Source organism: Nicotiana tabacum, chromosome 24 (assembly GCF_000715075.1).
Source record: "Nicotiana tabacum cultivar K326 chromosome 24, ASM71507v2, whole genome shotgun sequence".
In the NCBI taxonomy this organism is placed as follows: Eukaryota; Viridiplantae; Streptophyta; class Magnoliopsida; order Solanales; family Solanaceae; genus Nicotiana; species Nicotiana tabacum.
Genome location: NC_134103.1, coordinates 57,564,996 through 57,577,703, shown reverse-complemented (window position 1 = coordinate 57,577,703; position 12,708 = coordinate 57,564,996). Strand labels below are relative to the sequence as shown.

Genomic DNA, 12,708 nt, shown 5'->3' with positions numbered 1-12,708 from the left:
CAACATAATGCCCCCAGGCCATCACACATCATCCCTGACATTGCCACCCTTATCTCTTCGTATTGATAACATCATAACACAATAGCCACACTTTTCGCTCTGCCCAGACATTTAACATAATAGCCACCTGTATCACTCTGATACCACCCGCATCACTCCGACATCCACCCGTATCACTCCGCCCTGACAATATCATTAGCCACCCGCATCACTCCGCACAATCATCAATAACGAGATGCTACCCTTATGCTCCGTATAACAACAATCAATCCATTAAGAATAACACGATGTGTACAAAATCTCAATAACAACAAAATGAACGGGGAAAGTAACTCAATAATGAACAACCCCATTAAATAACAACTTCAACTAAAATAGGCTAATGACTTTCAATAACTTCAACTTCAATTAATTGCTTAAGAATAAACTCAATAATGAAGGTATTTCCATGAAATGGCAACTTCTAGTTCTAGTGTGTGAAATAATCTAACAATAAAAGAGAGGGCACAAAGTAACAACTACGTCTAAATGCATGAGAATAACCTGACAACGAAAGGATATCATGTAACAACAATTTTAATTAAGAATAATTCAATAGTGAAGGAAGTCACATTATAATAAAAGAGGTAACAACTTCAAATAAAGCATGTAAGAGTAAACATGACAAATAAAAGATATAACATTTGCCAACAATTCTAAATAAAGCATGTGAGAGCAAACATGACAAATAAAAGATATAATATGTGCTAACAATTCCAAATAAAGTATGTGAGAGTAAACATGACAAATAAAATATATAACATGTGCATAAATACATAAAAGAAGACTAAGAGTCTAAACCGGTCAATTTCCACATATAAGTCCAGGTACGCACTCGTCACCTCGCGTACACGTCTTTCACATAATTCATTTAACACAATCAACCCAATTCCTAAGGGGTAGTTTCCCTACACAAAGTTAGGCAAGATACTTACCTCAGAAAAGTTAAATCAATACTCTAAAATGATCTTCTCGTGTGAAACAACCTCCGGACGGCTTGCATCTAGCCAAAATAACTTAATATCGTAAGTAAAACCAATAGGAAATAATTTCGGATAATAAAACTTTGATCTTTAATGAAAACTAAAAAGTCAACCCCGAGCCCGCACCTCAAAACCCGACAAAACTCACATAATCCAAACACCCATCCCGATACGAGTCTAACCATACCAAAATTATCCAATTTCAATATCAAATCGGCCTTCAAATCATCATTTTTGTGTTTTAGAAAGTTTTTACAAAATCCCCATTTGCTCCAACTCAAATCACTAATTTAATAATAAAAACAAAGATGGAATCATGAAATACAATCAAATCTAGGTCAAGAATACTGACCCCAATCCACAACATGAAAATCCCCTCCAAAATCGTCCAAAACCGAGCTCTCTAACTCAAAAAGTGATAAAAATAACAAAGCCCTCAAAATAAAGTAATTTAAGTCTGCCCAGGCATTTACACATCGCGATCGCGGAACAACACACACGATCGCGAAGAAGAACCAAAAATTCCTCCACAAAAGCACTACGTGAACGCGCAATCAGGGACGCGAACGCGATTCACCATTGCCTCAGCTAACGTGACCGCGGACAACTCTATATGAATGCGAAGAGCAAAGTACCGGCTTCCCCAGCGTGGTCACCCACTACGCGATCGCATAATACCTACCGCGAATGCGATGAAGCAACACTCACAAGCACGCGATCGCGGACCATTCATTGCGAACCCGAAGAAGAAAAAAGGGTTAGTCACCAAACGACCTTCGCGATCACGAACAAGGACATCAAACACCAGCAATCAGCAGTCCAAAACATGGAGAAATGGCCCGTAGCCCATCGGAAACACACCCGAGGCCTCCGGGACCCCGTCCGAACATACCAATACGTTCCAAAACATAAAACAAACCTACTCGAGGTCTCAAATCACACCAAATAACACCAAAACTATGAATCACACCTCAATTCAAGCCTAATGAACTAATGAACTTTCAACTTCTACAACTCGCGCCGAATCATATCAAATCAATCTAGAATGAACTCAAATTTTGCATGCAAGTCCCAAATAACATATCAGAGCTATACCAGTTCCCAGAATTGCAATCGGAACTCGATACTAACAAAGTCAACTCCCGATCAAACCTCTCAACCTTCCAAACCTTCAACTTTCGCCAAAATGCATCAAATCAACTTATGGACCTCTAATTCTAAATTTGGACATACGCCTAAATCCAAAATCACCATTCAAAGCTATTGGAATCATCAAAATACCATCTCGGAATCGTTTATGCAAAAGTCAAACTCCAATTAACTCTTATCACTTAAGTTTCTAGAATAAGAATTATTCTTCCAAATCAAACCCGAATCATCCGAAAAATAAACCCGACCACACATGCAAGTCATAATACATAATATGAAGCTTATCAAGGCCTTAAACCACCAAACGGAATGCTAACGCTCAAAACGACCGATCAGGTCATTACAAAATTGACCGTTGAAAGAGGAAACCCATCGGACAAAGCTCCAATGTCCAGAGGTAACAACATTTGGCCTCTGGACATGAATAATGACGATGGAATTATCATGCATGCTCCAATTTGAGAGGTGAAGGAAGAACAAGTGATTTTTAGTTTCACATTTTAGGTCTTGGGTTTAATTTGGGGATTTTGAATCAAAAGTGATGAAGATGGAAATAGCCGGCAGGATTCACGGATATAGGTGTCACGCCCCGAGCCTGGGGGCGAGACCGGCACCCGGTGCCTTACCTATCCTTGTGTACCACTTACGACAGAGAGGCTCTGAACATATAATATCATACTCTGGCCATGGGCCACATTACAAGATAATGTATGAAAGCAAAATATAAAACTGAATAGAGGCTAACGCTAACTAAATGTCAACATAAAGCTGGCCCGGCAAGGCCGTCATAACTACTATAACTGACAAACCAACAAAATATACATACAGGGCCTACAAGCCCAACATACTGCACTAACTGACAGGATATGTCTACAAGCCTCTACTGATAGATGTACTGTGATCGGAACAGGGCCCCGACCTACCCTTAACCTATATACATATATATACCGGATGTACATAAAAATCTAGACCCGGCAACTCCGAAGGACGGGGAGCTTACCGATAAAGCTGAACTCGGACAACACCTACTGAGGAGGTCTACCCGTTTGTTTGTCTGAACCTGCACGCATGAAATGCAGCGCCCCTACAAAGGGACGTCAGTACGAAGTAATATACCGAGTATGTAAGGCATTATACTGAAAGTTGAAACTGAACTGATAATATAATAACTGAAAGCAACTGGGGGTCAAAGATAATCTGAAGATATGCTCACCCGCTGATACTGACTCTATTCTCTCAATATAGTAAGTAAAATAGTTGTCCGGCGTTATAAGGCTCGGTATATATATATATATAGCTGCTCTGTTGTAGTAGGCTCGCTCATAGGCGTTCGGCCATACTAGGCTCTGTATCTCGGCCGACAGGGCTCGCTCATAGGTGTTCGGCCACAGAAGGCTCGGTATATAACTTATCATCTGATCAGAGGTTGCCCAATAGGGCCTGCCCATCGATTATAGCTCGATGGTAATAAAAATACCGTAATACTGCATATATATGCTCTCTTCTCTCTTGACTAGAACAAGACAATACTCAATTAAATATGAAGTCCCGATAAGGAGAATATTGTAACTTACGAGACTAGAAAAATATACATAAATTCGTATGAACTTCTCTTTATGCCTTGTTATCAAACATATGTAATTACGAGATCATGCTAAAATAAAGGAAGGGCTTAGCCTTAACATACCTGGAGTAGAAAAAAATCCGTATGATGTTCTTGGAAAAGGTAGCACCGTACCCCTTAGAATTGCAAAATCTTACGTTGCTAATGTATAAACAATTCTCGTTGGAATTGTTGACACTTGTAGGAATCACGTTGCTTAATGTAAGGTTTAGAATCTGATTTGAAGTGTTTGAAAATGAGATATTGAAAACTTATCAGAATGGCCAACGTTAGTGTCTTTGATATGGAAAATATTGGAATGAAATGAATGTGTAAGGAATTTAGGAATCTGATTGTTGAGAATGAAATGTTACTTGTAGTTAAAATCCTAAATGAAGTGTCTTGAAATCCATACATTAGGTTGCCACATGACCCTTAGTTATTTGTTTGGTTAGCTCCTTGCTGCCACGTGGGGGTGGGGTGGGAAATATTAATTTTTATTCACTTATTAGGTAATGACCCGTTATTCGGTAATTAACCAATTACCGCATAATTAAGAATTATCTCAAATTACTTAAAATTGTATTCATTTTTAATATACTTTATACATCATACTATCACAGTCATATGGTACCTTGTATGGTACTAGTCTATAAATATCGGGTATTATAGCTCGGACCGTATTTTATCCCAAATCAACAACCTTCAACGAAATTCATTTTCTTTAATTTGTGTACCCTTTATCCTTCATGGCACTTACTTATTGCTTGTTATAAATAGCATAAATATGCTAACCTCAAGATAATCTCATCCTCGAGTCTATGTCAATTAACTAAAGACGAAACTTTAATGTACGAGAAACGCGAGATGTAACAATAGGTGACAGATTGGATAATTTAGGATTGAATCTGTGACCTTGCACAAATTTGTGCAAGGTTTTTTAACTGACGGGGTCGGATGGGATAAGAGAAAGGAGAGGGAATTGGAAAGAAGGGCGGCCGGTGGCGATACAAATGAGTAGTTTTTTTTTGTTAAGCAAATTATACTACTAGGCGGGCTGCATTGTAACTATTTTATTAATAATAAAAAAAGAAAAGACCACAAAGGAAGAGTACAAGTAGGGGGAGGGAGCAAAAGCTACAGTAGTGTTGCCTCTATTGCCTCAAATGAGTAGGGTTTATGGGTGTTTGGTAGGTTTAAAATGAATGATAGAATCTGGGATGTTGGATCTTTTGATCAACAGCCCTGATATTTCGGATAGTAAAGATTATTAAATTGGTTTTTGATAAAAAACGGTTGTCGTTTTATCTTTGTGATCCAACGGTTGAGATGGTGGATGGTAAAGATTTTAAAGAATAAAGGGAAAACAGAGATGGATTATGAACCGTTGATGAGTTAGATCAACGGTCAAGATTCTTTGTGTTTGTTGTGTGAATATGGAAGAGGGGTGACGTCGCATGATGCCATTGGCTGAGAGGAAATGGCATAGATTGGCAACATGGGATAGAGGGGGTAGATCTAGACCGAGTCAGGGCGTTTGGGCTCGTGTATTTGGGCCAAAACAACTGAAATAGATTTTAACACATAGCCATTGAGTTTAGTTGATTAACTACAATTGTAGCGTTTTGAAATTTTAATCCCTTTAAGAAATAACTTAATTAATTCTAATTAGACGTGCTAAAATATAATAATTAAATATACTATTAATTACTGTAATTAATTAGTTAATAATTATAATATTTCATTTATTAAATTATAAACAAATTTTGGCTAATTAAAGTAATAAAGACAACATAATTATAAATCAAAGACAATATAAAAGTTATTTTAATAATTCAAAATAGTAAGAGTAATATAATCCATGAATATTTAATACCAGATTGCTATTAATTCAATATTATTAATTATTATTACATATTATATTTTTGAGAAAATAGGTATTATTGATTTTAAAATATCTTACCACATTTATTGCTAATTAATAAATATAATTAATTTAATTTTAAAAGGGAGGGTCGAAATTGATCGTCAATAGGTGGTAATGGTAGTTGAGGTTGAGGAAGGTGGTGATGGATGGTGGTAGTTTATAATAGTGGACAATGATGGCTATGATTGATGATGGTGGTGATGATGGTTGGTGGTAGTTTATAATGGTGGACAGTGATGGCTATGATTGATGATGGTGGTGATGATGGTTGGTGGTGGTAATTGAGGTGGGTGGGCGGGTGGTTGTGATTGAGGATGATGGTGGTGGTATTAATTGCTAATGGTGGCGATGTTGGGTGGTAGTAGTCGATAATGGTAGGGTGGTTGGCGATGGTAGTCGATAATAATGACAGTTGCGACTCTGGTTGAGAATGGTGGTGGTCGATGATGGTATTCGAGTATGGTGGTGGTCGATGCTATTAGTTGAGTATGGTGATGGTGGATGGTAGATGATGGTAGACGATAATGGTAGATGGTAGCAACGATTAGTAATGAATGTGGATGATAACATCTTAATAATATTAAGTCGTTATTACAGGTATTAATCATTCAAACCTATTCAGACCCATTAAGTGATTATAAAATAAAAAAATACACTTAATGATTAGGATCTAAATAATTCAGATTCGGATTTAAAAACAAGCACACTTAATGCCTGAGATTTGAATTATTAAGATTCATACCTCCATTAAGTACAAACAAATAAGGCCTAAGCATAGTTTTGTGATCTACTTGAAGACTTTCATGACGACCACAAGAGGCCATATATTCCTTACAAATATATAGCAACAGGCTCTCATAATATGCTGTTCGCACGACCTTTTATCTGGTATGAATGATGCAATACATATTTAAAGAAAAATATATTTTTCTTAACTTTGTGAAGCTTAAGCACTCTCATATGTATGGGTGAGAGATGTTGAAAAATTACTACCCATTAGCTAGTCCTCCTCCTAAAACCCTAGTACTAGCCTATATAAACACCATTGAGGCAACTATCATAGAAAAACTCTACTTTTGTACTAAAAGTACTATTTTTTTAAATACCTATAAATATATTATTTTTTAAAAATGGGGCCCCAAATTTGGGGGCCTAAGGCCAAGCCTTACTTGTAATAACCTTAAAGTCGACCCTTATCATCGTGGTAAGGGCAAAGTGCAACAATAGCCACTTTTAAGCGCGTTATTTAAAATATATCCATAATTTATAATGTATTTAAAGATTAGCCAATTCACCCAAACTTCAGGACTAAGTATCCTGAATTTGGAAATTCAGGACTTAGTTTCCTGAATTTTTGAGCTGCTAATTTAAAATTCAGAACTAACAGGGATGTGCATAATTTGGTAAATACCGAATCACCGTACCGAAATCGAATTTTTTGGTATTTGGTATTCGATATTTTGGTATTCAGTATGGTATTTGGTTTAAGATTTAAAAAAATATGGTATTAGGTATGGTATTTAGTATTTTAAAATAAAATACCGAAATACAGATACCGTACCGAAATATATATTATATTACACAAAACACATATTATTAATTATAACATAAATATAAAAAAACTAAAATTTTACTTTCTTTTATTCTCTAAGTTCATCAATTAACACTAAGCAAGTAAGAAGATATTTCTAATGATCAAATTTATTCCTTTATGTGCAGTTTTCTCTCTCTAAGTTGATATTTGCTGGTTTTGGACAAAACTTTTGTCAACAAACGTTTTTAGTTTTGTACTTTTGAGTACTTTAATTAAGTATACTATAGTCTATGACTCTATGCACTTGTTAGTATTAAAACCGAATGAACCGAAGTTACCGAACCGAATAAACCGAAACCGAAAGGAGAAAAATTGAACCATACCGAATTTAATTAGGTACGGTATTGGTATAGCATTTTAAGAAATCGAATAACAAACCGAAATGTCTAAATACCGTACCATACCGACCGACGAACACCCATAGGACTAAGTGTCCTGAATTTATGAGCTATTAATTTAAAATCCAGGACATAAAATTCGAACTTCTGGACATAATTTTCGAAATTTAGGACACGATGTCCTGAAGTTTGAATTTTGAGGTTTAAACTCTAGGACTTCAGGACTAAGTATCCTCGATTTGGAAATTTAGGACTTAGAGTGCTGAATTTTTGAGTTGCTAATTTAAAATTTAGGACTAAGTGTCCTAAATTTTTGAACTACTAATTTAAAATTGAGGACATAATATTCGAACTTCTGGACACAATTTTTGAACTTTAGGACACGATGTCATGAAGTTTGAATTATGAGGTGTAAACTCTAGGATGTCGTGTCCTGAAGTTTGAGCGAAATTGACTAATTTTTAAATAAATTATAAATTATGGATATATTTTAAACAACATGCTTAAAAGTGGCTACTTGGTGTCATTTTTGCGGTAAATTGTAGGGCGAAGTGAAGCAATATCCACTTTTAAGCCCGCTATTTAAATATTATCCGCAATTTATAATGTATTTAAAGATTAGCCATTCACCAAAATTTCAGGACTAAGTATCTTGAATTTGGAAATTGAGGAATTAGTTTCCTGAATTTTTAAGCTGCTAATTTGAAATTCAGGACTAAGTGTCCTGAATCTCTGAGCTACTAATTTAAAATTTAGGACATAAAATTCAAACTTCTGGACACAATTTTTGAACTTTAAGATACGATGTCCTGAAGTTTGAATTTTGAGGTTTAAACTCCAGGACTTCAGCACTAAGTATCCTGAATTTGGAAATTCAAGATTTAGTGTCCTGAATTTTTGAGCTGCTAATTTGAATAAGTGTCCTGAATTTCTGAACTATTAATTTAAAATTCAGGACATAAGATTCAAACTGTTGGACATAATTTTTGAATTTTAGGACACAATGTGCTGAAGTTTGAGTTATCAGGTTTAAACTCTAGCATACTGTGTTCTGAAGTTTAAGCGAAATTGACTAATTTTTAAATACATTGAAAACTGCGAATATATTTTAAAATGTCATTTCCGCTAAATTGTATTCCCCTAATCCCTGGTATGGGCCCAGAAAACTTGAGAAGCCGAAGGAGCCGAATTGGGACAAGCAAATACGAATTCTAGCAGATACTACACTCTGACGAAAACCTCTCCGCAGGTCCGAACTTATTTCCTTTCCTGATTCGAATTATATCTTCGTCTTATTCAACTATCATAAATCCACAGGTGTATTGTGATTAATTCTTTGTATACGAATATAGTATACTGTAAAGAAGAAGTGATGTCGTGGAGGCTGAGCAGGGGTGATATAGCCGGATTGAGAATACTGTTTAGTGTGGGGATATTTTACGGATTGATATCGGTGCTGGTATACTCCATCATTCACATGAAGTTCATCACACCACTTGGGATGGAGGCTCCTCTTGATCGCTTCTCTGAGGGCAGAGCTGTTGAGCATGTTCGCGTCTTGTCTAAAGATATTGGAGGTCGCCAGGTATACTGTATTTGCACTGGGCAGCCCTAATCAGTATTCAATTGCTTTGTTGTTGCTGCTGAGAATGCATGGAGTAGGGGAAGATTAAATTATATTCCTCAATCCTTGTCTGCTTAATTAATGCGATAGGCATGAGATATTAACATGAAACAAATGCAACACATGTTCAGTTGAAAAAGTTTTTTTTTTTGTGAAAAAGTTCGTGGAATTTGAGATGAGTTTGGATAGTTGCAGCCTTTTTTTTTTTTTTTTTAAATCTTAGATTTATGAGTGTTTTGTGGGTGGAAGAACAAAAAGAATTCTTTGGAAACTACCCTCGAACCACAACTTAAAAGAACAGTTTTTTTGAGCGAAAATTTGAGCAAACACCGGATTGAATTTTTCTAATGAAAATTTGAGGAAAAAAGGCTTCATGGACAGTGACTTTTTGTGGCATTCTGTACTACTAGTAGCTCAGTTTACGACTGTTGGGTTTTGTGAGGTGTGAATGTGTAATGAAGGGATGTTGTCCTATACGAAATAAAGAGAAGAATGTTGTTAGGCTTATATTGAAAAACACTTCTACACTAGCTTAAAAGGTCGGGAAGAAGGCAAGCCCTCACGTAGTCGCTTGGCTCGGCTTTTGATTTGGCTTCGCATTAGGATTAGGTCAAATGATCTGATTGATTGATTAATTTTTAGATTAATAAATTTTGTTTATTTTTTATTTTAGTTCGTGACGTTTTCCGTAAAAGTTAATTGGGTTTTCCCGAAAAGGCACCTGATTTTTCCGAAAAGACACCAAAAAAGGCTGCATTTGAAGTCCACCTTTTCACCTCACATCCTTTTGTTGGCTATAAATACGGAGGCATGGCCTCAGATTTCACTTACTAATTTTTGAAACTTCTACATTATTTTCCAAACACAAAATAGAGTCTGTGTGTGATTTGTTCCAGTCTTTGCGTTCGTAGTTTGTTGTCGTTTGAAGAACCACTACTCTAACAAAGGTATATCCGTTCAATCCTGTGAGGAAATAATCCAACACCTTGGATACTGTGAGGGGATTAAATTCCTTAAGGACACAATGAATTCTGTAGGCTCAGAACAATTATTTCAAGTTTATGTTTATTCGTTTTTCCAGTTTATTTCGTTTATTCTGGTTTCTGTTTCGAACACAGTAGTTAACAATGGCTAATGCTATATATCCTTGTTATTTTCTTGCTTTAGAATTTGAACTAGACGCTTGCGTAGATTTGGGTTATCCTTTATTCTCTTTCTTTGTCTTCTTTAAGATATAATGTGTGCAGGTAAACTTTTTATGTATAGGAAGGGCGTCAAGGTTTGAAACAAGCAGCTCAATATATTAAGAGACAGTTGGAAATGATGAAGGAGCGAGCTCAGCCTGGTATTAGGTCGGTCTTACTTGGAAACTCCTTTAACTTGTTGAAGTCATCTTCAAGTAATTCTTAATTGTTGAACTAACGATTTGAGATTCTTATTCTTGCAGAATAGAGATAGAGGAGACCATTGTTAATGGCTCCTTCAACATGGTCTTTTTACGGCATGGCATTTCTCTGGCTTATAGAAATCATAAAAATATTATTATGAGGTAAACCTACATGAATGTGACATACAATCTTATATATTCTTACATTTCATTATCCACCAATGCTTTTGTTGGTTTTTTTTCCTTTCTCTTTTCTTGTCTAATTTCTTAAAGCATAAAGATAAGTGAGTGTTAGTACCTAATTCTTTTCCTCATTTCATCAATTAAAGGATTTTCTTTTTGGTGGAGCTCATCTATAGGAGTGATGGATCTTTTGCTTTCGAAAGAAGTGCCTTTTACTTGTTCCAATTATGAAAAGCCTGAAGAAGTTAAGGACATCTTTTGGAAAGTAGCCGACAAATTGTTATTGATATTTGATTGTAACCTCATATACCTAATAGAAGGGGATTTTAAGTTTTAACTCAAACCTGCAACACCTTAAATATGTTTAATAGATGAAACTGAAAGTAACCAAAATTAATTTCAGAATCTCATCAGTGGATTCAGGAGAAAATGATACTGCAGTTTTGGTCAATGGCCATTTTGATACTCCACCTGGTTCTCCAGGAGCTGGTGATTGTGGTTCATGTGTTGGTATGTATATCTTATTTTCGATCTATGCTTTCCGGCTGATTTCATTGTTGGTCATATCTATTTTGAATCTTAAACAGCATCGATGCTTGAGCTAGCAAGACTCTCTATAGATTCTGGCTGGATTCCACCTAGACCAGTTATATTTCTATTTAATGGAGCTGAAGAACTGTTTATGCTGGTAAGATCTCCTTTATAAAGAATAATGGACTTAAAGAATCATGAACTATGCTTTTGTATTGTAGTTCTTGGAAGTAGGTGCTACTTTTCCATTCGTCCCATTTTCCTAATGCATGTTTCTTAGAAAATTATGTGATTCGGCAGTATTTCAACTATCCTTGAGTTTGTTCTCTCCTATCTCTACCCTTTGTGCTCTTTAGTCTTCTGAACAGTGAAAAATGTGATGACTATACATTCTCAGAAACACAGATTTGTATTCTTAAATAGTTTCTCTGAAGTATTTGGAATTCTTTTTGGTACTATTCATTTCATACTTTTAAAGCATATGTTTAATATGAGATGTTCCTTATTGTTATATGGACAGGGTGCTAAATATGATGATTGCATGATGTTGATGCTAGGTTCTTTTGTCAATTTTGAGAGTCATTTTAGATCTGAGAAATTATATTTCTCGTGTGATTGATAAAGGCCTTTCCAAGTTCTACTAGTACAACCCCATCTTTACCTCTGCGATATAAGGTTTTTCACACAGCTTATGATAGGCCCTCTGGTTATGTTTAATGTCTCATGATCAAAAGTTCTAAAATTTAGAGAACGATAAGGTTCTGCCACCTTGAATTTCTTAATTCCTCCTTCTGTTCCTTGATAACTGTGATCTTATTTGCATATCATCTCTGATCACTAGGACCAGATTTACAATCTTGGATTGTAGTTCAAGTAAACACTCACATGCATTTGAGCATCCTGTAAACACATTTTGTCTTTATGTACTAATGTCTCATTTTGATTTTTGATATCTGATGTTGTGCGAATCACTTCCACGAGCTCAAGGAGTTGTGGTTATCTCTATTATCATTGTTGGTGTTCAGAATGCTTCATGTAGATCAGTAGATGATTTGAAATATATGCAAGTTAAACATAAGAGTTTGCTGATGAGTTTTTCAGGGTTCGCACGGTTTCATAACTACGCATAGATGGAATGAGACGGTTGGAGCATTCATAAATATTGAAGCTTCTGGGACCGGAGGCTTTGGTAGGTGCCTACATTCATACTATTGTGGCATGTTTATTACTTGCTTCCTGCTATTACAATCTTGGAAAGAGGGATAAATGAAAGCATAGGGATAAATGTAAAGCATTAATTTTTTTTTGTTGCCAAATGCTAGAGTAATTGATTGGTAAGGGGGAAGGTAC

The 12,708-nt window shown here is 35.7% G+C and overlaps 1 protein-coding gene across 6 annotated transcripts in view; it reads left to right on the top strand.

Annotated features, from left to right (window-relative positions):
- The first annotated feature begins 8,758 nt into the window (after positions 1-8,758).
- Positions 8,759-12,708, top strand: part of LOC107792226 (uncharacterized) — a 56,095-nt gene continuing 52,145 nt past the window's right edge. The window contains exons 1-7 of one of the 6 annotated variants that reach the window (XM_075248300.1): positions 8,759-8,882; positions 8,951-9,218; positions 10,524-10,609; positions 10,705-10,806; positions 11,231-11,337; positions 11,415-11,515; positions 12,460-12,547. In XM_075248300.1, the coding sequence (XP_075104401.1) occupies positions 9,006-9,218; positions 10,524-10,609; positions 10,705-10,806; positions 11,231-11,337; positions 11,415-11,515; positions 12,460-12,547 (697 nt within the window). In that variant the 5' untranslated portion in view covers positions 8,759-8,882; positions 8,951-9,005. Of the gene's footprint in view, positions 9,219-10,489; positions 10,610-10,704; positions 10,807-10,973; positions 11,338-11,414; positions 11,516-12,459; positions 12,548-12,708 lie in introns of those variants that run through there. The other 5 variants (XM_075248301.1, XM_075248302.1, XM_075248304.1 and 2 more) reach the window with 5 other exon arrangements.